Source organism: Drosophila navojoa, chromosome X, assembly GCF_054131105.1.
Source record: "Drosophila navojoa isolate 15081-1374.11 chromosome X, UAZ_NAV_1.0, whole genome shotgun sequence".
Taxonomy (NCBI): domain Eukaryota; kingdom Metazoa; phylum Arthropoda; class Insecta; order Diptera; family Drosophilidae; genus Drosophila; species Drosophila navojoa.
In genome coordinates, this window is record NC_142895.1 from 888,490 (window position 1) to 913,425 (window position 24,936).

A 24,936-nucleotide genomic window follows, 5' to 3' on the forward strand; every position below is an offset into this window, starting at 1 on the left:
CAAACTCCCCACCATCTCCATCTCTGTCTCTTTCTCTCTCTCTCTCACACACACACACACAGACACTGTTCATCTCTCGCTCTCAGGCTGCTCCACTTTGTGTGCCATAGCTGCTGTGCGCAGTGCAGGCCACGCCCCCGAAAACCTATAAAATCTCCCCCAAATAAATATTGTCAATCGCAGTGTGCGTTGCCCGAGTGTGCATGTGTGTGTTTGTGTGTTTATGTGAGCATATACGAGTATATGTCTGTTTTTGTTTGTGTGTGTTGGACTCAATACATATTTTGAAGTACCAGAGAAAACTTATATTCATTCCAGTTTAATATCAGCTCACTGTGGAGCCATTGAAGATTCTTTATTTTTGTGTCCCGTTTTTCGTTCGCCTCGAAATTCGAAATTCATAAGCCGTACAACAAAGAGGAGAACAGGGAGGAAATCGAAAATGGCGTTCAATTTCAGTGCGATGCAGGTGAGCCAACGGCGGCAGTAGCCAGCCGAACCTAACCTCAATTTAGTTGCGCCGGCGTTGCCACCTATCAAATTCGACCCAATTGCTGCATTTCCGTGACCGTAACTGAAATTCGCTTGCTGAGAGTCAGAGACGGAAGTAACAAGACAGCTGTTAGATCAACTAGCATATACCCTCTACGGAAATTGTTGCCAGTCAAAAAGAGTCAGTCTGCCTCTAGCTTATAACAAATCTTTGGTTCAATCCTCTGTCATAGCATATGAAGTCAACTGTAACTGTAACCTTAACTGAAGTACGCATATTTGTATACCCTGTAAACCAGTTGTTGCTTACCTGTTCATTGACTATCTACAGTTTCCTTTGGTAGAATGTTTTCTCTGAGTTTCATTAGCATTAAGTTTACTCCTACATAAATGTATGTATGTACGTATAGCTGGCTTTATGGCTTGTCTGTCTCACAAGGCCAACAATAACAACATAGACATAGACATGGCAACCGGGCGAGCGTGTCCTCAATCTGGGCTATGTTTAACCCGCACAGAAATCAAAATACCAATAGACCTGCTCCCCAACCCAGTACCAGGCTCTATAAATAGAGAGCATAAGCAAACCGGGCGACAATAGTAAATAAATTCCAATGATTTTGTATACATATATGACAAACCGTTGTGGAATAGCTTTCAATTTAGTGATGATTGAATAGAAAGGATTAAAGTCTATATATTTTAAATAGCTCAAAATCGTAAATCAATTCAATTCCACCTGAGCTGCAGCTCGATTAGCTAAACGCTTTCGACGCCTTTGTCGGCTGGCAGCTGAGCTGCGCTGTAGCATACATACAGGCACATGTATGTCCATACATGCATTTGTATGTATATGTGCATGTGTTTGCAAGTGTGTGTGTGTGTGATGCGTACGCAACTTTTGCATATTTTCCCATTGCCCCCCTTCTTGTCACCTACGTCGTGCCTTTCGTCCCTTCTCTTCCTTTCCTTTTGCCTCTCCCTCTTCCAGGCAGCCGACAGCTATGCCAAAATAGCGACAGTTTTATTTACTTGGTTACCATTACCGATTGCCATGCAACTTGTTTACAGTTATTTTTCCCAATTCTCTCCTGCAACACATTTGTTTTTGCGCTGTGCACAAAGAAGACGCGCTCAAAATAGTCTAACGGAATTTGTGCGACTCGCAAGGCTCAGGCGACGGTCAAGCCGAAGTGACAAGTATTTTTGTTAGTGTGTGTTCGTGTATGTGTGTCCACATCTCTTTTTTTGCATCTGCAGCGCCTTTTATTGGGAATCGTATTTAATGGCATTTCAATTGCAATTACATGTGGACAGCTGTTTTGTACGAGCTGCCGAAGAAAATTGATTGGGAAATTGTGGAAAAGTGGAAATGGCAATGAAAACTGTGCACTGAGAAGCTGCTGCTGCTGCTGTGGCTGCTATCGCTGCAGTGCGTGAAATTAGCTTAAGTGTTGCCCACTACAGACACTGTCCGTCTCCCCTGCCGTTACATCAGGCACGCCTCGTACGTGTGTGTGTGTGTGCTCGTGTGGGTGGGTGGTTGGTTGGTTGGTTGGTGTTGGAACCACACAAACACCAGACGCTGCACGTGCAGCTCGCTAGCTTTTTGACTGTCTAATCCAGCATGTGATAAATTGCACCCCAGAGGGCTGCACATGAAAATCATCGCTAAGGGTTTCCGGCTGCCTCGTGAAAAGGGGTGGGCATCAATTGTCCCGTTATCTGTCTGAATGAGCTAAGCTCTTGAGGTCTTTTGTCGCGCCTCTCGTCCGATTGTTGCTAATTGAGTTTAAAATCAATTTGTATTTTACGCTTCGTCCTAGTCCCTGTTATCGATAGCCCCCATGCCAGCGCAGCCCACTCCACCCACCTCTAACGACGATGAGCACTGGGCCCATCTCGAAGCGCCAGTGTTGTGTAATTGCCGTGCAAATTTAATTACAGTAGCAACGCCTCGCAACAAGAGCGACCTCTGTGCAGCTCCTTTGTAGATCTCCCTCTGGTTCGCACGCACTCAATCAAGACCAAGACCTGCCCCTGTCGCATTCCGTCATCAAGTGTTGACAGCGTGCCACGTGCTGCGGCGGCGGCCACTGCGGCTGCAGCTGCTGGGCGTGGTCTTGTGTATTGTATTACCATTCGCAATTTGCATTTGCCACCTCGTCTTGATTGAAATGAAGCTTGCGTGGGAAGCAGGACGAGCCCACAGCTGCTCCACTTGCTCCACGCAGAGGCTGCTCAGCAACAGCTGCTCACTGAATGATGAAAAGAGCGAGAGAGAGATATCTGAGCTGAGCTGATAAATGATTGCGCCAGCAACTATGATCCAAGGCTCACGGCAGAGCCGTAGGTCTTAGCTCTGACTCTGGCAGCAATTGCCAGTTCCGGTTATATATATTTGCTGTCTTTTGCTACCCTAGGCACTGGCTGACATGTGGGGTATGTACAATTCAATGGCATGAACGGACTATGAGTTGAAGGCAAGACAGAGTCAATGATAATAATATAATACAAAATTTCTTTTTTAGTCTTCTCTCTCTCTTTCTCTCTCTCTCTCTCTCTCTCTCTTTTATTATTGAGAAAATTACGCTTGCATCCCACTGAGGGGTATATGGTAGTCGTGTAATTTTGCACAAGCCCAAGCCATTTTTTATCGCTTCCGTTTGCCGTCTGTTTAAAAAGACAAACACAAACAGAGCGCAGCAGCGATAGCGGGAGGGAGCGAGAGAGGGCAACTGAAACTGAAACAGAAGCACAAACAACGCATTAAGTGGAATTAGGCGAAATGCCTTTTTTACACATGTTGCAACACGGAGATTACGATTACGCCGTGTAATCGTTGCACGGGGGTTGGGACACGCCCACTGGGGCGGGTATCAGCAAAGAGAGGGGAGGGGCGGGAACGCAGGGTGCGGTTCAGCTCGGTCCGGTCTTTGGCTTTTTATCAATTGGTTTGCTTAGCGCCCATAAATAACAGCTTTAGGACTTGGCAATTGAAACAGGTGGCTGACAGGTTCAACTGGCTTAGAGCCAACTGCAGTTATGCCTCTCCCCCTCCCCCCCTCTCTATTTCACTCTCGCTCATTGACTCGTCTTAGGAGCGGGGTGTGACACAGAGACAGACATCATGTCAGTTCTATTGAAGGAACTTGACTTCTGTCCGTCCGTATATATTATACCTTATCATATCGGTGTCTTGGGCTCTCGCAAAGGGCTATTATATTATTATAGGTCTATTATTTCTTATGGAGCTCGAGTCGGCCAAGAATATAAATTGCACGATTCATTCTCTCTCGCTCTCTGGCTCTCTGGCTCTACCTCTCCGGCTGCATTTCTCTCTTGCCCATTTCCTTTCATCTCTCTGGCTCCTTAACTTTCTATGTTTCCTCTCCCTCCCCTCTGCCTCATGCGATTCAATTAAGTCTTTTTCCTAATATTATTTAAACTTTATCTTATATATATATATTTATCTTATATATATATTTACCCTGCCTCTACCGCTGCACCCCGCATTCAGTACGAGCGCAGCTTTCAAGCAAAGAGCGTCAGCAACTGGGAGTATCCACGCTTCTCGCCGCCTCTGCCACGCAATCTGAGGGGCAACTCGAAGCCGATAGCTGGGAACAACGGGCATCTGCTGCCCACAGTGCCACGGTAAGAGCGATCCCCAAATTAGTCCATTTATCGAATATATGGCTCTCGTTCTTGCAGGGACGGCAATTTCCTGGGCAACTACCGCGGCACGTATCAGTTGCCTCTGCGCATCACGCGCAGCTTTGCGACGCTCTACAACAACTGCCTGAGCAACAGGCACAAGTACTGGAAGTATCCGAGAAATCTGTGCAACTGCCAGAGAGTGCTCAAGCACCAGTGCGGCTATCGTGAGACTCTGGGCCTCAAGGACGATCCGCTCTGGCAGCGGCCAAAGTGCCAGACCAAGTGTGAAGGCTTGAAGCAAATACTTGAAATCAATAAACTGCACAAGAAGTGTCGACGCGCCAAGTGCGAGCCAAAGGTGAGTTCAGCTTCACTCAATCCCCATCAATCAGCTCACTGCCGCACAACCCCATCCGTACACACACCGACATTCACGCCCATAGCCGAATGAGAAGTTGATTCCGCGCATTGGCGACGCCTCGTCCAGGGATCGAAATAAACTAAAGAAGCGTCCAGTCACCGCCTTCGAATACAACCGAAACCAACACCGCGCCGATGACGTGAAGGCGAGTAAAGCTTCCAAAGAAACTATCAAGGAGCATGGCAAGGACGCTGGCAAAGGGGGTTCCAAGGACGCCAAGGTCGTTGTTTCAGCTCCAGCTCAAAATAAAACAACGGCCCAGTCCACAACCAAAGCGCCCAGTAAAGCAAAAAAGAAGTCCAAGTAATCCCCTCTATTTCTACTCAATGAACTGGTTTAGATACAAATTTGAACGTGAAATCTTTTAATAAATTTTATTAATTTGCACCTTCAATTCAATGCTCGTAGTCAATTGATCAATCAATCAGATTGCAAGCTTGTCAATAAGTCAAGCAGACTAATCAATCAATCAAGCAGTCTAGCAGTTTGTTCAGCCGTTCTTCGATCGATTCTCAATCATAATCATCAATGCTTGTTAGCCAGTCATCAAGCGGTCAATCATTAACCAACTTAGCATCTTAGCATCATCAATCATTAATAGTTATAGTATTAAACAATAAATAAAGGTTGTCAATCAGGCATCAATCCATAGTCAATCATTGCCTATTTAGAATCTATTTGACTTTCCCAATACCATCTCTCAAGTACAAACATTGACTGGTATTCAATCATCTTCAATCACACATCAGCCTTCAATCAAAAATGTATTATGCATCAATCATTCATCAATCATCTTCAATCTCATTTCATTTATCATGATCCATCCACATCCACATCGGTAATCCAATAATCCTCCATCAATCACTCATCATCACATCAGTTGATTGACATCGATTGAGAGTACATATCCGACGTGAATCTCTTGTTCAATCATGTCGCAAGCAGCCGTTGCCAGCAGCAGTGTGAACTACAAACTGCCGGATCTGAGCTATACGCCCGGAGATCTCACCGAGCCGGAATATCGTTTGCCCTCGCACCAGCAGCTGCTGGACGCGAAACTCAAGCCACAAAATGCGCCCGAACGGGAGCTACCTTTAAGTCGTCTCTATTTGGACGAGGAGGCGGACAGATTTGATCGAGCCGGCGCGAAGGAGGTGAGCAGACAGTTTCCGGCTCTAGCCGCCGCCCAGGCCAAGTACACGGGCCAACTGAACCAGAACTCGAGTCTAGTTCCGTCCGAGCTGGACTTCTCGCCCGGCAGAGATCTGATCTCAAGTAGACCAGTGCCCGCTCCCACTCCGGCTCTAGCTGAAGCAGACCTGAGTCGTAAGATGCCATTGCACTCGATTACGGAGAAGCCGAATGAACGTTGCCCGTCGCCCGTAGTGCCAGCGTATGCGAACTTCGAGCTGGCCAAGCGAATGCATCAGGATAATCTCGACCATCAGCCGCTGCCCGATTGCGTCGCAGACTTGGCCTTCCGCAAGGCCCAAATCACAGGAGGTCACGGCGGCCTGGCCCTCGACATCGATCCCATTGCCACGGGCGTGGGTGTGAAGACCCACAACGCCGGCCCGACGCACTGCACCAAGATGAAAGTCTATCGACCAAAGACGGGAGGCGTTCTGCCCAAAGCCTTGAACGGAGATCCGTTCCGTGGAATCGGCTCGGCGCCACCGAAAAAGATGGGCGCCATGGACCTGGCCATTGGCTGGGACTTCAAGCCAGCCAATCCGGCGGACGAGCCGCGTCTGCCAAGGCACATAGATGGCTCCAACGACTCCGCCGGACCCGCGGTGTTCACGTGCGTCAAAACGCTCAGAGAAGAGCAGCCCAGCACGGAGCTGGGTCGCTCTGCGGGCGTATTCACGAGCACCATGGGTGAGCCGGACTTTTTCGACAAGGACATACTACGACGTAAAACGGACTTCGCCGGCCGACCAATGGCCCGGGAGGAGAACTGCGGCTGCGACTACGCACCGCCAGCGCGTGCGCGCAGCGTCTCGCGGGAGTCCAGCGCCTCGCACTGTCGTCGAGCTCCAAATTTACTCGACTCCAGCGGGCATTCCGGCGGCGTTAGCTTTGGACTGCCAACGAATCGGCTAGCCAAGCAGTATCAGTCCTCGCCCATGCTGGGCGATAAGGCCTATCAAGCGCTGCGAGAAAAGTATCTCGGGCCGGACAACAGCGATTGCCATACGGGCTGCCCACAAATCCCGGGTCCCGCTTGCAGACGTGACCAGCCAGCTCGTCGGCCGACCCGCCGCCTGTGCCACAAAGTGGCGCCGGCTCCCCGATGCTGTCCCTCGGCTCATGGCCACTGCCTGTCGAGCAAGGCGGCCTTTCGTGCCGGCATGCCCAAGCTGAATGCTTCCGGCGACTTCGTGGGCATCCCGCCGAGCTGCGCAGCTGCCTCTGGTGGCGCTGCTCGTGTTCTGGTCGTGCCACGCCCCCGACAGCCGTATGCGAAAAAGAACTACGATATCGACACACTGGTGCCGCCCTTCCGCAGTCAAGGCGGCGGCGCCGGCCAAGGCGGCTATCCGGAGCACTGGAGACTGGCCAGCGTCTATCAGCACGCCTACAAGCCGCCCGAGCAGCGCAGGAGACCCCTTCTGCAGACTGTCTACAAGTAGAGCCGCAGCTCTCTAAGGGATCCGTAGGTTCTTCAGTAGAGATCTGGGCCCACTAAGAAAGGAGGAGATGACTCTGTCTAAACAGCATCTCTTCTACAACAGCTCTAGAGGAATTCCTTAAGGATTTTAGAATATCTTTAAATTAGTTTAGGATATGTTTAAGTATCTCTTCTTTTTCGACTAAAATCGATGTCTTAAAAGCGAGACTTTCCTTGGAAGCAATAATTCCTCAAATATAAGCTTACATTAGGTGAAGCTCCTATTCAATTTCATCTGAGATTAGAAGTAAACCCATTGAAAGTACTTCTAATTGGAGAGATCCAACGGTTCTCGTCCAATTCAAATATATCCTTAGCTCATTGTATTAGAAATTCGGGAGCTTTACGCGAGCTTGGTGTTGCCAGACTTTATACCAGAAGCCCCTTACGATCGAAGGTTTTTGCAATTGAGGACCAATAACTTAATCGATGAGCTTTGAAGTTCTAGCAATGTTGGAAATAGACATCAGACCAAAATTTCGTCATATAGAATCGTAGTCGCCTTAAACTATAAAATTGAACAAATAGAATTCATGGAATACATATATATCTTTTTTTTCGCATAATATTAGCTCCAACTAGAAAGTCAATATTAGATATAAAAACATAACCTCACAAATATTAAATAAATATCAAACTTTATTGTAGTGCAATATATAAATATTTAAAAACAAATCTTAAATTTAATATAAGAAAAAACGTGCATTTAAATTGAAAGTAGAATTAACATCTATAAAGAGGGGTTTACCCAATAAAAACTAGAACAAGATTTGTAAAAATTTGTCAATAATAAATTGCTTAAGTAAATTGCATGAAATACGTTTACATCAAGAGAGGCAAGCTCAGATATATAATAGAAGTATATATCCTTAAAAAAATACCATATAATATATGTAAATTTCTATATTATACGGGACTCTTGATATAAATTATAAGAATCTCTGGTTATAGCTGATCAATAAACACACGCTGCTTGAACATTCAAAACATTAAGAATTGTGTTTAAAAACTAAGCTTCAATAATTAGGAGCTCCACGAATCGAATCATTTGTAACCTCACTTTATGCGGAGGGTTTTAGTGTTTTATCTGTTTTATCTAAGTACAGCTAGTTGCTTGCAAGTTCTTTGTACCTGTGCTTCAGAGCTACTTCTTGTTTTACAGCGGGACAGCGTTGCCAGATAGTGAAAGAAGTGGGCTGATATATCTACGAATGTCAGAGGCATCTAGCTCAATATATATGTATATATAAACTCTGATTTCCTATATATACCAAACACTTTAAGCATCGTTGCCAGATCGCTTCAAGTAAAAACTTAATACTAAAATAGATTTAAAAAAAAAAAAAAAACATTTGTGGACAATCTTTGGATGCTAAAGAACTCGTAGAACTTTTTATATATGTATGCGAGTGGAGCCTATCTCTCTCTCTCTCTCTCTCTCTCTTTCTCTTACTGGTCATACTTGTGTGTATGCAGATCTATCTCTCTCTCTCTCTCACTCCATCTCTTTCTTGCTCATTGCTCCTCATAGACAGACACGCAAAGCTTGCTAGATATATGTTTGTGGAATCTATCTCTCAATGTCTAACGCTCCCTCCCCACTCGCTCGCTCGCTCGCTCGCTCGCTCTCTCTCTCACTTGGCCGTCGCGTAGGCATCGTGACTCTTGTGGAACACATGTCGCAGCACATCCCGTGTAGAGCGCCTGATACTGTTGCGCAGGGTGTGCTTCTTCTCGTTCGTTAGCTGATCGATGGTCATGTATTCGGTTTGGGGAATTGTGGAACGTAGCTTCATGGTGCGCTCGCTGCTGTCCACAATAGAGACGTCCAATGGGCCGCAATTTGGCGCCTCCGGCTGCGGCTTCTGTGGCCGCCGGCGCAGACTGTGGCGTATGCTAGTTAAGATGTTGTGATGGGGTTTCTCCGATGAATCCGGTTCCTGCTCCGATGGCTTGTGCTCCGCCTGCGGCTTGGGCATAAGCTTTCTAATGGACTTCCTTATCATATGGCGCACGCCGTGCGCACCATGCAGCTCCTCGGACTTGGCCGATTTGCTGGATGCAATGGAGTGCAAGGACTCCTTGCTGCCTGCCACATTTACAGCCGCAACTGCCGGCGTGGCGGCTGGACGATAGGAGCGTACAAAGCGTGTGGGAGCCTTGAAGTTAAGCTCATCCTGTTCCTCTTCCTCGGGCTCCGATTCGGAAGCATAGGCCACATCATCGCCCTCGAGTTGTTTCTGCTTTTCTGACTCCTGTTCCAGCAGCTCTGCCTGCTGTTTGGGTTTCCTGATGGATTTGCGTATATTGCTTTGAATGTCCAGCTCCAAGGATTTGGTGGATCTGGCGGATGTTATGGAGTGCAGCGACTCCTTGCTGCCAGCTATGGCTGCAGCTGCCCCACCTGGCCGATAAGAGCGCACGAAACGTGGAGGAGGCTTAAAATCGGCGACAGCAGCTGCCTCCGGCTCTTGCTCTTCCTCTGAATCCTCAGAAGCATACGTCACATCTTCACCTGCCAGCTGAGGCAACTCGAGCGACTTCTCCTTGGACTGCTGCTCCGTCTCCCGCTCCTCCTCATTGGCCTCCAATATCTCAGTCAAGGTCTGCCTGCGTGTGGTGCACACGTAGCGTCGCTCCTCGCTGCCCTGTTCGACACTGGAAACCAGTTCCAGGTCTGTCTGCTCCGTCTCCAGCAACAATCCATTCTTGCGCAACTTCGCCTCATTGATGCTATTCTCCAGCTCCAGTTGGTAGCGGTCCAGTTCCTTGCCAATGTCCATGCTGCTGCTCTCCTCGCTGATGGCGCCCAGCGAACGTTTAGCTGGCGCTTCCAATTGCTTGGGAACTGGCGAGAAGACCAGTTTATCGGCGAGCAGCTTGCTGGGCGTGAGCTGAGCTAGCGATAGACCATGGAAATCGATGCGACAATTGAGCCGCGGTGTAAATGGCAAACCTATCTTCAAGCTGGTGGGCAATGGCTCCTCGGTCAAGGCCGGATTCTCTACGCCCGTTGGATTTGCAGCGGCGTTGGAGATGTCGCTGCGACGATGAATCTCAAAAGGATTCAGCGAGGCGGGTGCATCGTTGCCTCGTAAATTCAAGGCCTCGTTTACGAAGCCCTTGGTGGGCGTGGCAGTTGCACGGACGACCTTAAATAGAGTTTAGGTTAATGTGGAACACAAGAGAGTATGAAAGCTCTGCAACTTGCCTCATATGGATTAAATTGACGCTCCGGCAACTCAAGATTCAAAGCCGGATTCTCGAAGCATGCGTGGGCGCGTTTCTTTTTCTTTGAAGGCTGACGCACTACCTCAAAGGGATTTAGTGAGAGCTGTCCCTGCTGCTCCTTTTGCTGTTGCTGCACTGCAGCCAAATCCGCAATCGATTTAATTTCTAGTCCCGGATGCGCAGCAAAGGGATTTGGTTGCTCATTCTCTTTGACCAAACGACGACGGCCAATCAATTTCTTCGGCGTCGAGCTGAAGGCGGCGTTGGTGAAGCATGACGACGCATTTCCTGTAGCACCAGGTGCAGCAGCTGCAGCTGCAGCTGCTACTTCGGATTTAAGGGTTGCGGCTGCGCAATTGGTTTCACGTTTGCGTTTGCGTGGCGTCTCATTGAAGGCCAAGGCAGCGATGCTCTTGGTTTCCAACATTTTAAAATAAAATTATTTTTTATAGCCAACCGAAATGTTTAAAACTGTTTCACAAAGTTCTGCAATGAGCAAAATAACAAATGTACACAAAGCCAATTGTACGCCTCAAACAATGCGCGCCATTTTGAATTCATAAAATGGAAACAGTGCTGTACAATTATCGACAATAAATATGTAGCCCTGAACTATCGCTTAAGAATACGCGCCTGTGATGTGAATGGCAAATCTTAAAGAAGCAGTACGCATCGTTTGCCGCCAAAATACAATTTGAATATTGGCTGACATTTAACTTTTTCTAACAATAAAAACTATAGTCACATTAAAGGCTTATCCAGGCGAACCAGTTGTTTGATAATTAATCAAATATTCATGAATCTTAGCATACACATTAAAAGCCATCGATATTTCAAGTATCGATGTATTGTTATATATTTGAGAAACGTACAAAACTGTATATGAAACTTTTCCTAGTCAATCAAAATTAATATTCATTTAAATACAATAGTTCGGTCGTCAGAATCGCATATAAAAGTATGCATTTATATTAATAAAACATATCGATATACGGTGCTCGATAATTTCAACGTAACACGTGTGCGGTGGTCAAAACGATAAAAGGCAGAAGTAGCAGCATTTTTTGCAGCTGCTGTTGGTGTGTGCGTGTTCGGTGTGTTCCTGTTCCGTTGTAAAGCAGCAGCTCGTCGTCTAGCAGCAGCCCCTCAGAAGCCCGGACCAGCATTAACAGCTCAACAAATGCAAATTGGCTTCGATTCTTTTGCGTGACACGTTCAGTTTTTATTTTTCTATCAACAAAATTAAAGGTGAGATGTGCTATATAACGCCAACCGTGAAAAACTCAATAATGGCACATCACACATACATATATAAATGTGCACATGTATCAGTATATAGATATATACACACGCATGTACATCTATATAGCTTGTGTATGTGTGAGTACGCGTGTGTGCTGTAACAGTTTAGGACAAGTATTGTCTAGCGCGTGTATGTGTTGCAATTTCATTCCTTTCCCCTACTTTTCACTGCACACCTGCAGACTATCATCAGCTGCAGCGAAATTCCTCTGTGCACGCTTTGTAAAGTGAGTGCGCAGCGTCTCCCATTGACCAAAAGTGATTCATTGCAAAAAAAAAAAAGTGCGGCAATGTAGGTGAAATGTGGTTCAGCAACAGCTAGAACGAAAATCCATAAGCATCAGTCATTTGTTAATACGTAGATATAAGAAACAATCGTGACGCGTCTTGCGCTTGCGAGTTTTTTCTGTTGAACCGTTTTTCGGCGCTTTGTTGAAACAGTTGCTGCCGAAGGTGCGCATGTGGCGCCATCTGCAGCCCAGACAGCGTACCCTCTACATATGTACTTACCACATTCACATTCGCATGCACAGTAAATTTGCGCTGTGTCTGTTCTCACATGTTCTTCTTCAATATTATTGAAACTGGATGTGGGACGAGCAATAGAAATGATAAAAATTTGTCTAATTATGATATGCGAATATGATTCAAGTAATCTTAATGCGCGGCTTTCTCTCAAATTCGTATACACTTGTGATGCACGGAGCGTGGCAAGGTGGAATTGCCGCAAGATCCTAGATATTGCAGGGAACTCAACTCAATCGAAGATAATAATTGACACTAATGACATGACATTTAGCAACACTATATGGGAAACGCATTCCAGTTCCAGTGTGGAAGTAATTCGTAATTCAGACCTAACTGTCATTTCGCTTTTACAGTCGCCAACAAGACTTAAATGATGCACAAAGCATAGATATACAAAACTTCGCTCAAGCTTAAATATGATTGCATTTGTGTGTCTGCTCCTCCTGTTCTTGATTGCTGTATTTAATCATTCGTTGTTCATACTTATGCTGTTTCAACTGTGTTTTTCTTTTGTTGTCATTCACAGCAGTCACATACACACATACGAGCGCAGGCACGCTCAAACAGGAGATTTATATACAATCACATATATATTTTCAGATATATAAAACACATTTTAGGCATACAGACAACACAAGCACACATACTCAAAAATTTCGATTCGGCAACTTCAAAGTATTGTAAACATAACCTTACAAAAAATACATTAAAAATTTCAAAAGAATCAAAATGCCGTCGGACGCTAAGAAACGGGATGCGCAACGCAAAAAGGATGCGCGCAACAAGAAAATCCAACAGATACCATCCACAAAGAAGATGAATGGCAATGCCAACGGCCTAGATCGGGAAATGACCGAGGAGGAGAAATTGTGCGCCAAGCTCGAGGAGGAGGCTAGAATCAGTGCCGAGGCTAGATCCTGCACTGGCTCTCTGGCCGTGCATCCAAGATCACGTGACGTGAAGATTGCCAACTTTTCAATAACGTTCTTCGGCTCGGAGCTGCTGCAGGACACAATGTTGGAGCTGAACTGTGGCCGACGCTATGGCCTGATCGGTCTGAATGGCTGCGGCAAGTCATCGCTGCTCGCCGTCCTTGGCAGGCGCGAGGTGCCCATACCGCCACACATTGATATATTCCATTTGACGCGAGAGATACCGGCCAGCACGAAAAGTGCGCTGCAGTGCGTCATGGAGGTGGACGAGGAGCGCATCAAGCTGGAGAAACTGGCCGAGGAGCTGGCCATGAGCGATGAGGACGATGCCCAAGAGCAGTTGATCGATATCTACGAGCGCCTGGACGATATGTCCGCCGATCAAGCCGAGGCCAAGGCAGCACGCATCCTCCACGGTCTCGGATTCGATAAGGCCATGCAACAGAAGCAAGCCAAGGATTTCTCTGGTAAGATATATGTGATATAACAATATCTAGATTACCAATGGGATCGCAGCATAGCTGTGATAGTAACTTAAGCATGATCTAATAGATGACTCCTCAAGAGCCTTCCTTCTAACAGCTATTATATAGAAAGCAATCTATTCATTCAAGTCTTTATGGCTTAAGTTCTCACCAATCCATCAATCATTCTGGCCTATCTACCATTTATCATTCAATTTTACCCAAAGTTGCCAAATTTCCTATCGTAACGTTGCCACCTAGACTACGGGCACTATAAATATCTAATTCTCTGTGTCTTTCCCCCTTGTTCAGGTGGTTGGCGTATGCGAATTGCACTGGCGCGCGCTCTATTTGTTAAGCCGCATCTGTTGCTGCTGGACGAGCCGACAAACCATTTGGATTTGGACGCGTGCGTGTGGCTGGAGGAGGAGCTGAAGACATATAAGCGCATCCTGGTCCTCATCTCACACTCGCAGGACTTTCTTAATGGCGTCTGTACGAACATCATTCACTTGACGGGCAAACGCTTGAAATACTATACGGGCAACTATGAGGCTTTTGTGCGCACCCGCATGGAGCTGCTGGAGAACCAGATGAAGCAGTATAACTGGGAACAGGATCAGATTGCACACATGAAGAACTACATAGCTCGCTTCGGTCACGGCTCGGCCAAATTGGCCAGGCAAGCACAATCCAAGGAGAAGACACTGGCCAAGATGGTTGCCCAAGGTTTAACCGAGAAGGTGACCGACGACAAGGTGCTCAATTTCTATTTCCCATCATGTGGCAAGGTGCCGCCACCTGTGATTATGGTTCAGGTGAGTCCAACTGACAAATATATTTATGGTCGCTGTACTGAATGCTCGCTCCCCCCTTCCCTAGAATGTCAACTTCCGATACAACGATGAAACTCCGTGGATCTATAAGAACCTTGAGTTTGGTATTGATTTGGACACGCGTCTCGCCCTGGTAGGCCCCAACGGAGCTGGCAAATCGACGCTGCTGAAGCTGCTCTACGGCGATCTGGTGCCCACATCTGGCATGATACGTAAGAACTCACATTTACGCATCGCTCGCTATCATCAGCATCTGCACGAGCTGCTCGACCTGGATGCTAGTCCATTGGAGTATATGATGCGCGCCTTTCCCGACGTCAAGGAGAAGGAGGAGATGCGCAAGATAATTGGACGATATGGCTTGACAGGACGGCAGCAGGTGTGCCCCATACGCCAGCTGTCGGATGGCCAACGTTGTCGCGTTGTCTTTGCCTGGCTGGCCTGGCAGGTGCCTCATTTGCTGCTACTCGACGAACCTACAAATCATTTGGATATGGAGACCATCGATGCTCTGGCGGATGCCATCAATGATTTCGATGGTGGCATGGTGCTAGTTAGTCACGATTTCCGTCTGATCAATCAGGTATGGCTATATATATATATATATATGGTGATTATTGTCAGCAGGATTATGCTAATGCTTCTTTGCCCACTTTTCTCTAGGTTGCTGAAGAGATTTGGGTTTGTGAGAAGGAGACGGTGACCAAGTGGAAGGGTGGCATTTTGGACTACAAGGATCACTTGAAGAATAAGATTACCTCCGAGAACGAGAAGAAGGCCAAGGCCGCCAATAAATAGTTAGCTACAGAAACACCCACACACGCACATATATCTATATATATATGCATACAACACACAAACACACACACACTCGTATACTCTGAAATACAGCTTGAAAACTCTCTTCTGGAAAAACGTTGTTCTCGCTCTCGCAGCAGCTGCACCTCTCGCTCTTTATCTCCCAATTTGTGTGCGAAATTAGTTTTTGAGTTTACACATTCAATACACACACACACACACAATACACTTAAAAATTTATAGGTGAATTTTTTCCGTTTTTTTGTGTCAATTTAAATTTAAATAAAATGTGAGTCAAAAGGAAAGTAAAAACAAACATAGAAACAACAACAAATGCTTGTGATCTTAATCTTAAGCCACACACACACACAAACACACATACATACATACATACACACCCACACTCTGGCATGTTGTGCACAACAAGCTGTGGCTTAAGTGTTTATTTTTTTTTTATTTATATATTATTTTGTATTTTGAAAACGATTTCTTTGCTAGGTTTCAAATTGTTTGAAGCGCTTAAACTAAATAGAAATAAAGAACATATAGTAAACAATATTTAAATATACATATATATCTATGTATAAGCACATGTATATACATATATATCATGTGCATGTATTGGATAATTATGAACAAATTGCAAGACCAGTTAAACAATAAAATAAAATTGCTACTGCCCGCTGCCCTTCCCAAAATCAAAAGTTAAATTTAAAAATAAGTATATATACATATATATATATCAAACTTTTTTGATAGTTTATAAACGATTGGAAATTGCTAGAGAATTAAAATGCAGTAAATGTTTTTTTTTATATATACGAAAATAAAACGAAGCGTTTTTACTGGAGTAAATAAAAATGAAAAATAACTACATAACTATTAAATGAAAAGGTAACTTACTAAATTGTTCAATGAAAGCAAATTGATATACAACAAACATATATACAATACAATGCGAAACAGAAAAATTAAGTCAACTAACAAATTTAAATTCAATAAAAACAAAACATGGAACAAATAGATAAAGCAATAAGGTGTGTGTGTTTTTTTTTGTTTGTTAATTTATTCGAATGAAAACAGACACTAATACAACTCTCAACTGAGTTCGTCCCTCCATTTGAGCGCAGCGATCTCGAGAACTAGAAAAGCAATACATCTGGAATTTCTTATGCATTTTTACTGCTCACTATACCTAACAAAAGGCTTAACTTTTTTCCGATAGCTCATCGCATTGCAGAGTTGAATGGCGTATGTATGTAACTCTATCCTTCGAAAAATATGTAAACTCGTATAAAATGCGCCATGAATGGCGCTAAACTTTTCAGCGGCCTTGAATGAATGAAATAAGAGCTCGAGTTATAATATGCATTCATACTTATAATATACATACATATTCTTTCGTTTTATTGTACTTGAGAGTTGTATACATAGTTGTTTGTTTTTATAAATATTACAATTGATTTATTACATTACTACTAGAAGCTAATATCGTTTACACGTTTGCTTTCTTCGTGTAGGCACGTTGACAAGTTTAATTGGTAGACTCGCGATATTGCATACTATATTTATTGTATATTTATATTAATATACATATACATATTTTTAAATAGCTCTATATACACATTCGTATATATGCATACACATGCATATATACTACAAATTTACTCTTGTAATTTTCTGTTCGTTTCGTATGTTACAAGTTTGTATTTGTGTGCTTCCTTTCGCTCCAGGCGTTAAACGTCGGAGTTAATTGATAGTGAGAGGTATGGGTAATAAAAGATGAAGTGAGATAAGGTGAGATGTGTTGTGGTGTGAGGGGAGGCTGCTCAAACACAAACGATCTTCAACAATTCGAAACTGAAAATCTATTGTCTGATACATCTGGCTGTCCTCGCTGATCCTCAATAAGTCGAACTAGTAAAGTAGTTCTGGAACAGCTAAGAGGAACTGGAAAAATGAAGAATAGTAGAATGCGATGTGCACCTAAGATCGAACAGCTGATAATACGGAAGAGATAAATGCACCAGCTGTCGCAGTTTTTGCCCTTGTGCTGGCAGAAAGAGAAAGGAGATGAAAAACTAAGGAATGTTGGAAAAATGTAAATATGCAAACGGACTGTGGGTCTAGTAGATCTTTGACAGCTCGGAATAAATAGTCTTGAGGAGCTGGCGCTCCTGCTGACTGATCGAAATGTTTTCGGCGCCAAAGTCACGCAGTAGATGCTTGAGATCACACATGTTTCGCTCGACCCAGGCGCAAACGATCTCCGCCAGGCCATACTGCTGCTGTATGGGCACCGAGGTGCCTGCACGCTCGGTCGGCTGATTGGCGGCGTGAATCAGCTGCGACGGCGTCTCATACTGGGCGAGCGTGTAATAGTATTCAATCAGTTTAATGTGTGCGGGTGATTGGCGTGCCGGCGGCAAGTTGAGATGGATTAGCAATAGAAGACGCAGCACTTCGACGCGACGCAGCAATTCGCCGTACATTGAGGCCTTGCGCCGCTCATAGATGTTGTCCACAATGTCATCCAAGTGAAGCAAAGCGCCGCGGTAGTCCTCGCGCTGCATACTCATCTCGGCGCTAATCTCCAGATCGTTGATCTGATGAGTAGGCGAGGCGAAGCTGCTTGTACGTTCCAATTTGCGTTTGAGATGCTTTAGCTCGCGCAGCACTGCTGCTTTGAAGACTCCACTGTCGGCCACATGCTCGGCTGCCTTATTGTAGCAATGGAGCGCGCCCTCGCGGAAACCATTGTGGCCGCTTCGCAGGTGCAGTTGTCGGAATTCGTTGTGTGCTAAGAGAAAGTCACGTGCAGCACGTAGATATGCCTCAGCCTCGCGCTGCGGTGATCCGCCGTATGACTCACACTTGGCATAGCCAATATGACACATAGCCGCATATTGCATGATACCCGAATCCTCGAAGTTGTAGGCCAGCCGCTGGAAGTCTGCCTGGACATCGGCCACGTTTGGAGCAAAGCGCCTGTAAAAATGATGAAATTCATATTATTCGCTATAAAGTGTGCATATGAATTCACATCGTTTCACTTACTTGAAGAATACAACACGTTCGATTTTCTTTATCTTTGTTGAGGCGCGAAGATATTGTTCAACTGGATTCTTTGGGTATTGGTCGAGCTGTTGCTGTTGCTGTTTATGATGATGGTGGTGATGATGATGATGGTGTTGTTGCTCAGCCGGCTGTGCGCTGGCAGTGTTATTGTTTCGTAGTTTCTCCATGATTTTTAGTTTCTATTCAAGTGCTTAGACATTCTATTTTGTTCCTTGTATAAAATGAACTTGTCAAAAGAAAAACAAAAAATAGTAACAGCCCTGCAGGTGCTGTACAATGGTACATAGCAAGCGTTGATAAATTCTGCAGAATGGAAATCAAACACAGGTTGAATTTTGTTACACGTGTGTGACGTCACATCTGGTTGATTATTTCGTTTGATATGCCTACCAATCGTATTTATTAATAATCACGCAGTCGCTTTATGAGTATATTTTGGAATCCAATGTTTGTTCACAATCCATACGTGAATGCTGTCGCAAGCATCGCAAGATACAATTAGTGCATTAGGCGGTGTTACCTGTTCATTTCTCTGTGCCATTTCTGTTTAGCATTAGCCAGCACTGTATCGACAGCTGATTGCGCCCATGCATACAGCGCCATTTTTTGCACAGTCGTAGAACAGAACGTAGAAAAATATTGTAGCGCAAGCCACGTTACCGCGCCGCGACGCATTTAATTAAAGCATATATATTTGATAAAACGTTTTATCAATAATATTGACTAAACGGTCTCTACAATGGCCATTGCCGAGCACGATAACATTTTTATATTCGTACCAAATCTGATTGGTAAGTTGCCGTTTAGTAAACAAATGTGACGCATATAATGGGCCGCAACCAATTATCCGTGAGCGAAATAAAAATTTTATTTTACAAACAGACAAATTATTGAATTAAAGAGCTGTCCATTGTAGCTGAGCTGCATATGTTTGGCCAAACTGTAAACAATGCATCATGAAGCATACAACTTTGCTGTTCTTGGAGTGATTTTTTAATTTGCTTTTTTGTATTAATTATTTTGGTTACGCGCCCACTATGCGACGCATTGGGCGCCGATCTGTGCATGAGTGTGTGTGTGTGAGTGTGTATAGATAACAGACAATAACAAGTATGTATGCATAGATTTGTTATTGTTGGCTTAATTCAATTAGCAAGCGTTGGTGGCGCTGCAGCCTGTGAAATGCAACACACTAACCGCCCCCTCCTGTCCCTTTCCAACCTCTTGGCTAATCAGCAACGTCACCTACAGCGCCATCTACATGCGCACCGACCCATTATCGATTGGAAATTGAATTGCAGTTGTTTGTTTGCGTATGGGCGTGCGTGCGTGCGTGTGTGCGGGCGTGTATGTAATTCGCATTGTTTTGCCTTAAATTGTCTCTTACAGGTTATGGACGCATCGTTTTGGCCATTATTGCATTTTGGTTCATGTCCACGAACTATGTGGTCGCCGGTTGGTGTTATATAATTAGTGCACTACTGGACGCCGTTGATGGACATGCCGCTCGGGCCTTGAATCAGAGTAAGTTCCTCAAAGCATATTCAATATCTCTTTCGTCTCTTCCTCAATAATCAAGGGGACGAAAAGAATATATGACTCATATCCAGTTGTTGTTTGTGCAATTTATCCGCATAAGAGTACCAAATTGATATCAGATAGTGCCACATTTTAATTAGTATAACTTAAGATAGCGGTATATATATAGCAAATATGTATGTATATACAAATTGTATTTCGAATTCCTCCTGCATTTTAGAAGTATTTCCCAAGAACTATTTAAGTAAAATAAATCTAAATTCCTAGTCAGGCAACGTACTGAGCTGCCACTACCTCAGTCTCATCTAAGGCGTTGGTTAATTATCTGCTCTTTTCAGGCACCCGCTTCGGCGCTATGCTGGATCAGTTGACGGATCGATGCGGTACAATGGGCTTGCTTGTTACCCTGGCCAATTTCTATCCGGAGTATATGTTCTGGTTCCAACTGTCGATCGCCATCGATGTGGCCTGTCACTGGCTCTATATGCAAACGTAAATGAATAAATAAATAAATGAAATAAATTATAATATGACATTGGCATTTCAGGAGCGTTGTCGTCGGACGCGTCTCGCACAAGGTGAACGACAACTTTGTGATGCGCATCTACTATCAGAAGGATGTGCTCACCTTTATGTGCTGCGTGAATGAGCTGTTCTACGTCTGCCTCTATCTATTGCATTTTACTAGTGGACCTTTGAGTAACTATATAACTATATAACCCATTTCTTGTCGATTTTTCATGCATTTTTTTTTTTTCTCATCAGTATTAGGCGCTTCGTTGTTTAAGATTTTGGCCTTCCTCACGGGTCCCTTCGCTATATTGAAGGCTCTGATCTCTGTGATGCACGCCTACGTAGCTGGCATCGATTTGGCAGCTGTGGATGTTCGCGAGCGCCAAGAGAAACGTCACAGTCCGGAGATCCAAAACTCTGGCAAAAAACTGGAGTAAAAACCAAAAAGGGAAACAGCCAAAGAAAGCTAAAGAATGAAACAGCGAAAGAGAAAACAATTTAAAAGTACTAAGCAACAGCTTTTGATTCCAAATAACTAAACAAAACATAAACAAACACTAATTATTTCTAGATAAATTTTATTTGACTTTTATTTTTATTTTTTTTTGTTTTTTTAATATTTACTAATATTTATTTTAATATACATATATACTTACATTTTTAATTATTGTGGTGATTCAAGAATTATATTTTTTTTATATATATGTATTTATTTGCCTAAGTTTAATTTAATGATATAAAGCATATAAATATATATGTATATATATGTATTTATATCCTATATTGTAAATGATTGGAATTCGATGTCATCCATTTTAAGAATGAATTCTCTTGATCATAGTCTGTATGTATTTAACTATATAATGTGTAATGTGCAATACAAACCGAGACCTGGTCATATATACATATATATATGTAGATATATATTTACATAAACTATCCGTAGAAGTTCTTTGCGTTATTAGTCAAAATTTTTGACAAGAACAAATGGAAACAAAAAAATTAAATTAAAAAAAAAAAACAGTAGTTGAAATAGATTGTCAGTGGTTGAACATGATTAATAAATAGAATTTTTATTGTTTTGTGTGTGTGTGCAAAATTTAGAGTTTCCATTTATTGCTTCAACTCGTACGATATTGTGAATGTGTATATATTTTTGAATTTAGACGCCTAGTGGGAGGAAGAGCGGCAGCCAGCAGGTACATAAGCGGTGCAGCCCTGGTAGGAACTATCGATAGAGTTCGAGCACGGCACAGCTGGCGAACAGTGCTGTGTAGCCCTGGTAATGCAAGCAGCCAACCAGAATTTGTTGCTATTTTTTATTTGTTACACAAAACCCTAAAATATATTTATTTATTTATTTATTTTAAATATGTTTTGGTGCACCGGCAACTCAGCTGATACAATTTCACATTAACTAAGAGAGACCGCGGCGCAGCGGAGCCGTCATGAAGATGGGCATGGGCTACACAGTACTCTCGCGTTTGCGAACCCTGGCACGCTACACAATCGCATACGCTTGTATAACTCATTGTACGTTCGAGTATGTAGGGGACTTCGTTCTTGTAAGTTAATAATGATCTATCCCTAATGTTATGTACATATTTACATACATATGTATCAACGAATGATTGTGTTGTAGTGCAAAGGTCCTTCGATGGAGCCAACGCTGTTTTCCGATAATGTACTCCTAACGGAACGTTTGTCAAAATATTGGCGCAAGTATCAATCTGGCGATATTATAATTGCAGTCTCGCCTGTTAATGCTAGCCAATATATATGCAAGAGAATTGTGGCCGTGTCTGGTGAAAAGATAACTACCCTTAAGCCCACTCCAATAGAGGCCGAAACGGCGCCAAGGCAGCCAACTGAAGTTAAGATGGTCACCGATTATGTGCCTCATGGTTGTGTTTGGATCGAAGGCGATAATAAAAGTAATAGCTCGGATTCGCGCTACTATGGGCCCATACCACTCGGTCTAATACGTAGCCGAGTCGTTTGCCGCATATGGCCACTCTCAGAACTAACAAGCCTCTGATCACCACCCAAGGCAAGAAACAAATTTATAGTTATCTCTAATTTTATTGTAAATTAACGACCAGTATAAATAAGATAAAAAACGTTATTGATGAATGGCTTTAACTTTTCTTTTTCACACACTTCAATTGACTACTAGGAGGCAAACCGTTACCGATGTATCGACGCAGCGATAAGCCAAATGTCCTTTGGCCCATTACCACTGCCATTACACATACACATGTATCGATTAGCTGCACAAGCGATAGTCCGATGTTTAGCGAATTCAAATTCTAAATGTGTTTACATTTTTGCTATACATTTAACTATGTACAAATAAAAAAAAAACACACAATTTAAAATTATAGCACTACAGTTTTGGCACTTCCTCGTTACTATCGTTTTCTGGAGCAACATAATACAATTTATATTCCTTTTTGAGCAGGCTATGCACCATGCTAGAGCAGGTAAAGTCGAGGCCTCGCTTTTGGTAATCCAAATAGGTACGCACGAACAATCGATTGGCCTCTAGCACTTGAGGATGGCAAAAGTACTCATCCAGCGGCATCCACTTGACACGCGCGATCTCCCGCTCGCATGGCGTGGTTTCCAGATTCAGCGGATTCAGGGCAATGATCACATAAATATCGGAACATCCAAAATTGCCGCCATGCGAGTGTCGCAGGCAAACCATCGAGCGGAATGTGGTCCGTATACCCGTCTCTTCCATGACTTCACGCACAGCGGAGTCAACCAGATTTTCATTCGGCTCCACATAGCCGCCAGGCAACTTCCATATGTCCTTTGCTATCGCATGCCTATCGGAAACGACCAGCACTTCGTTATTTTCGTTTATCACCAACCCACCAACGCCAAGCAATGTATGTGCATAGCTGGGCAAGTTGCTGGGCTCGTCCTTGGGTAGCCACAGGTACATGGTGACGACACCTGAGCGGGCGTGGTGAAAATCGAAGCCTGCCTCAGCCAAAATGGGCACCCAATCGGCCTGCTTCTTGTAAACGCGAAACCAAATTGTGCGATTTTTGTTTTGTCGCCAAAAGTCCAAAGATTCTACAAATAGTGTATTTATAATGTGAATGAAGAATATTTGTTTCATAGAATTTACTGTGCAGCTTTTCGCAAAATTGTGCTTTATCAGCAATGTCCTGTTGGTTGCCATCGACCGTTACACCAAAGAAGCGGTCCTTCACCCCTTGAAATACATCCGGCGGTGTATCCATTGTTCGGAATCTGTCAGTATTTAATACATATTAATTTCACCTGCTACACATGTATATTGCTACATTTATGAGCTAGGTATGCACTTACCCCTGATATGAACGCTTATACACCTGTGGCAAGCCACGACTTCGGTTGCTGTGATATCCGTGGGCTACTGTTGCTGCTGTAATTGCTCCTGCCGAAACGACTAATTTGCGCCATCTACTTAACGCGCTCGATAAAGAATTGCTGCGGCTTAGCAATATGACTAACGACATTTAATAACAATGTGACCAAGTTGCGATAAAGCGCAGTACTGCGCTTGGCCGTTGCATATGCAAAACAATTCGAGCAGCTAGCTATCTACAAATAAATTTAGAAAACATGAAAAATATGACAAAACGTAGCAGAGTATTTTTTTGTTGTAGAAAATTTGGTAGAAGCAAACATCACATCATTTAAATATTCTTTTTGAACGTGTAGCAGCGTACCTGCCTTAAAGCCCGGCTCAGTCTCTATAGAGACCAGAATTAATTACTGACAAAAAGCCTTATATCAGCTGCAAGGTCACACACACACACATACATAGGCCATTTTAATCAATTGTAAATATTATTATTCCTTTTATATTTCCCACTCATAGAACATTATCTGTATTAGCTGATGTGATAAGCGCAACAGCCAATCGAGACCCGTCTGTCGTTCCGTTCAAATTTGGCGCATAGCCCCGTCTGCCTGTTGTAATCCAACCTTGAATGACAATGACTGCGAATGTGTGTGTGCGTGTGCATGTCGGTAAATATTTTCGTATTAGCTGTCTGCTCTGTTGTTTAGTGAGCGTTATCAAAATAAGTGGGTTTATGTAATGCACACAAAGACGCAGAACGAGTTATTCATTCACGGACTTTTTGTTAAGTTTTTATATCGTAGCGTGTATTATAGCTGTCTGGTGAATTCGTATTCTAAATGTTTTATTTATTTACACTTACATTTCGCGCCTAATTTAGCGTTACAAAGTTCACAGCTTTACACGCAGTGTGACCACACTCTTGAGCATTAAAAATACTTTATTACGTGAAAAATACTGACCAATAAAGAGCAATTATACCAGCAAGCCCAAACTTTTCCACCTGCGCATGTAATATGTGTAAAAATTAATTAATTAAGATTAGGCGCTCTAAAAATTAGTTGCAGCGTGTGACTCTATATTATAATTTCAGAATATGCCCAG

At 43.8% G+C, this 24,936-nt stretch overlaps 8 protein-coding genes across 12 annotated transcripts; 5 read left to right on the plus strand and 3 right to left on the minus strand.

The window, feature by feature from the left end:
• Positions 1–225: 225 nt before the first annotated feature.
• On the plus strand, positions 226–4,967 carry LOC108657329 (protein Flattop homolog). Its single transcript, XM_018109901.3, has 4 exons — positions 226–469; positions 4,013–4,149; positions 4,207–4,510; positions 4,596–4,967. The coding sequence occupies exons 1-4, from the start codon at positions 443–445 to the stop codon at positions 4,878–4,880; spliced, it is 753 nt and encodes a 250-aa protein (XP_017965390.1). The 5' UTR covers positions 226–442; the 3' UTR covers positions 4,881–4,967.
• A 312-nt stretch (positions 4,968–5,279) lies between these two features.
• Positions 5,280–8,573, plus strand: LOC108657326 (uncharacterized). The gene has a single exon (XM_018109898.3). The coding sequence runs from the start codon at positions 5,506–5,508 to the stop codon at positions 7,207–7,209; it is 1,704 nt and encodes a 567-aa protein (XP_017965387.1). The 5' UTR covers positions 5,280–5,505; the 3' UTR covers positions 7,210–8,573.
• On the minus strand, positions 7,867–11,057 carry pon (partner of numb). Its single transcript, XM_018109895.3, has 2 exons — positions 10,459–11,057; positions 7,867–10,399 (listed from the first exon to the last, which is right to left on the minus strand). Exons 1-2 carry the CDS (start codon positions 10,903–10,905, stop codon positions 8,882–8,884), a joined length of 1,965 nt encoding a protein of 654 aa, XP_017965384.1. The 5' UTR covers positions 10,906–11,057; the 3' UTR covers positions 7,867–8,881.
• Positions 11,058–11,470: 413 nt separating this feature from the next.
• Positions 11,471–15,894, plus strand: LOC108657325 (ATP-binding cassette sub-family F member 2). 3 transcript variants are annotated; one of them, XM_018109896.3, is made up of 5 exons: positions 11,471–11,726; positions 12,835–13,707; positions 14,017–14,522; positions 14,587–15,123; positions 15,204–15,894. In XM_018109896.3, exons 2-5 carry the CDS (start codon positions 13,038–13,040, stop codon positions 15,336–15,338), a joined length of 1,848 nt encoding a protein of 615 aa, XP_017965385.1. In that variant the 5' UTR covers positions 11,471–11,726; positions 12,835–13,037; the 3' UTR covers positions 15,339–15,894. The 3 variants fall into 3 exon arrangements, with proteins under 3 accessions (XP_017965385.1, XP_089121137.1, XP_089121138.1); XM_089265011.1 differs by having other exon boundaries at positions 12,909–13,707; XM_089265012.1 differs by having other exon boundaries at positions 12,929–13,707.
• An 840-nt stretch (positions 15,895–16,734) lies between these two features.
• Positions 16,735–18,876, minus strand: Hap40 (Huntingtin-associated protein 40 kDa). Its single transcript, XM_018110041.3, has 2 exons — positions 18,396–18,876; positions 16,735–18,326 (listed from the first exon to the last, which is right to left on the minus strand). The coding sequence occupies exons 1-2, from the start codon at positions 18,581–18,583 to the stop codon at positions 17,465–17,467; spliced, it is 1,050 nt and encodes a 349-aa protein (XP_017965530.1). The 5' UTR covers positions 18,584–18,876; the 3' UTR covers positions 16,735–17,464.
• A 119-nt stretch (positions 18,877–18,995) lies between these two features.
• Positions 18,996–21,567, plus strand: Pis (phosphatidylinositol synthase). The gene is made up of 5 exons (XM_018110044.3): positions 18,996–19,207; positions 19,806–19,940; positions 20,294–20,447; positions 20,503–20,654; positions 20,721–21,567. Exons 1-5 carry the CDS (start codon positions 19,156–19,158, stop codon positions 20,903–20,905), a joined length of 678 nt encoding a protein of 225 aa, XP_017965533.1. The 5' UTR covers positions 18,996–19,155; the 3' UTR covers positions 20,906–21,567.
• Positions 21,568–21,604: 37 nt separating this feature from the next.
• LOC108657437 (mitochondrial inner membrane protease subunit 1) lies at positions 21,605–22,610 on the plus strand. Of its 2 annotated transcripts, XM_018110046.3 has the most exons (3): positions 21,605–21,750; positions 21,866–22,033; positions 22,111–22,610. In XM_018110046.3, the coding sequence occupies exons 2-3, from the start codon at positions 21,917–21,919 to the stop codon at positions 22,504–22,506; spliced, it is 513 nt and encodes a 170-aa protein (XP_017965535.1). In that variant the 5' UTR covers positions 21,605–21,750; positions 21,866–21,916; the 3' UTR covers positions 22,507–22,610. The 2 variants fall into 2 exon arrangements, with proteins under 2 accessions (XP_017965535.1, XP_017965534.1); XM_018110045.3 differs by having other exon boundaries at positions 21,729–22,033.
• Positions 22,531–24,790, minus strand: LOC108657433 (nucleoside diphosphate-linked moiety X motif 6). Of its 2 annotated transcripts, none has more exons than XM_018110042.3 (4): positions 24,695–24,790; positions 23,814–24,064; positions 23,611–23,735; positions 22,531–23,555 (listed from the first exon to the last, which is right to left on the minus strand). In XM_018110042.3, exons 2-4 carry the CDS (start codon positions 23,981–23,983, stop codon positions 22,855–22,857), a joined length of 996 nt encoding a protein of 331 aa, XP_017965531.1. In that variant the 5' UTR covers positions 23,984–24,064; positions 24,695–24,790; the 3' UTR covers positions 22,531–22,854. The 2 variants fall into 2 exon arrangements, with proteins under 2 accessions (XP_017965531.1, XP_089121139.1); XM_089265013.1 differs by lacking the exon at positions 24,695–24,790 and adding an exon at positions 24,197–24,457.
• Positions 24,791–24,936: the final 146 nt, after the last annotated feature.

Excerpts from the sequence above, each read along its gene's own strand:
- LOC108657326 (XM_018109898.3), top strand. The coding sequence starts at position 5,506 with ATGTCGCAAGCAGCCGTTGCCAGCAGCAGTGTGAACTACAAACTGCCG.
- LOC108657437 (XM_018110046.3), top strand. The coding sequence starts at position 21,917 with ATGAAGATGGGCATGGGCTACACAGTACTCTCGCGTTTGCGAACCCTG. Across the intron at positions 22,034-22,110 it reads ATGTAGGGGACTTCGTTCTT|TGCAAAGGTCCTTCGATGGA; the intron begins GTAAGTTAATAA and ends ATTGTGTTGTAG.
- Pis (XM_018110044.3), top strand. The coding sequence starts at position 19,156 with ATGGCCATTGCCGAGCACGATAACATTTTTATATTCGTACCAAATCTG. Across the intron at positions 19,208-19,805 it reads ATTCGTACCAAATCTGATTG|GTTATGGACGCATCGTTTTG; the intron begins GTAAGTTGCCGT and ends TGTCTCTTACAG. Across the intron at positions 19,941-20,293 it reads CGCTCGGGCCTTGAATCAGA|GCACCCGCTTCGGCGCTATG; the intron begins GTAAGTTCCTCA and ends TGCTCTTTTCAG.
- LOC108657433 (XM_018110042.3), bottom strand. The coding sequence starts at position 23,983 with ATGTCGTTAGTCATATTGCTAAGCCGCAGCAATTCTTTATCGAGCGCG. Across the intron at positions 23,736-23,813 it reads TATAAGCGTTCATATCAGGG|ATTCCGAACAATGGATACAC; the intron begins GTAAGTGCATAC and ends AAATACTGACAG. Across the intron at positions 23,556-23,610 it reads ATTTTGCGAAAAGCTGCACA|AATCTTTGGACTTTTGGCGA; the intron begins GTAAATTCTATG and ends CACTATTTGTAG.
- LOC108657325 (XM_018109896.3), top strand. The coding sequence starts at position 13,038 with ATGCCGTCGGACGCTAAGAAACGGGATGCGCAACGCAAAAAGGATGCG. Across the intron at positions 13,708-14,016 it reads GCAAGCCAAGGATTTCTCTG|GTGGTTGGCGTATGCGAATT; the intron begins GTAAGATATATG and ends CCCCTTGTTCAG. Across the intron at positions 15,124-15,203 it reads ATTTCCGTCTGATCAATCAG|GTTGCTGAAGAGATTTGGGT; the intron begins GTATGGCTATAT and ends ACTTTTCTCTAG.
- LOC108657329 (XM_018109901.3), top strand. The coding sequence starts at position 443 with ATGGCGTTCAATTTCAGTGCGATGCAG. Across the intron at positions 4,150-4,206 it reads CTGCTGCCCACAGTGCCACG|GGACGGCAATTTCCTGGGCA; the intron begins GTAAGAGCGATC and ends TCGTTCTTGCAG. Across the intron at positions 4,511-4,595 it reads GCGCCAAGTGCGAGCCAAAG|CCGAATGAGAAGTTGATTCC; the intron begins GTGAGTTCAGCT and ends TCACGCCCATAG.
- pon (XM_018109895.3), bottom strand. The coding sequence starts at position 10,905 with ATGTTGGAAACCAAGAGCATCGCTGCCTTGGCCTTCAATGAGACGCCA. Across the intron at positions 10,400-10,458 it reads GTCAATTTAATCCATATGAG|GTCGTCCGTGCAACTGCCAC; the intron begins GCAAGTTGCAGA and ends ACTCTATTTAAG.
- Hap40 (XM_018110041.3), bottom strand. The coding sequence starts at position 18,583 with ATGGAGAAACTACGAAACAATAACACTGCCAGCGCACAGCCGGCTGAG. Across the intron at positions 18,327-18,395 it reads GAACGTGTTGTATTCTTCAA|GCGCTTTGCTCCAAACGTGG; the intron begins GTAAGTGAAACG and ends TCATTTTTACAG.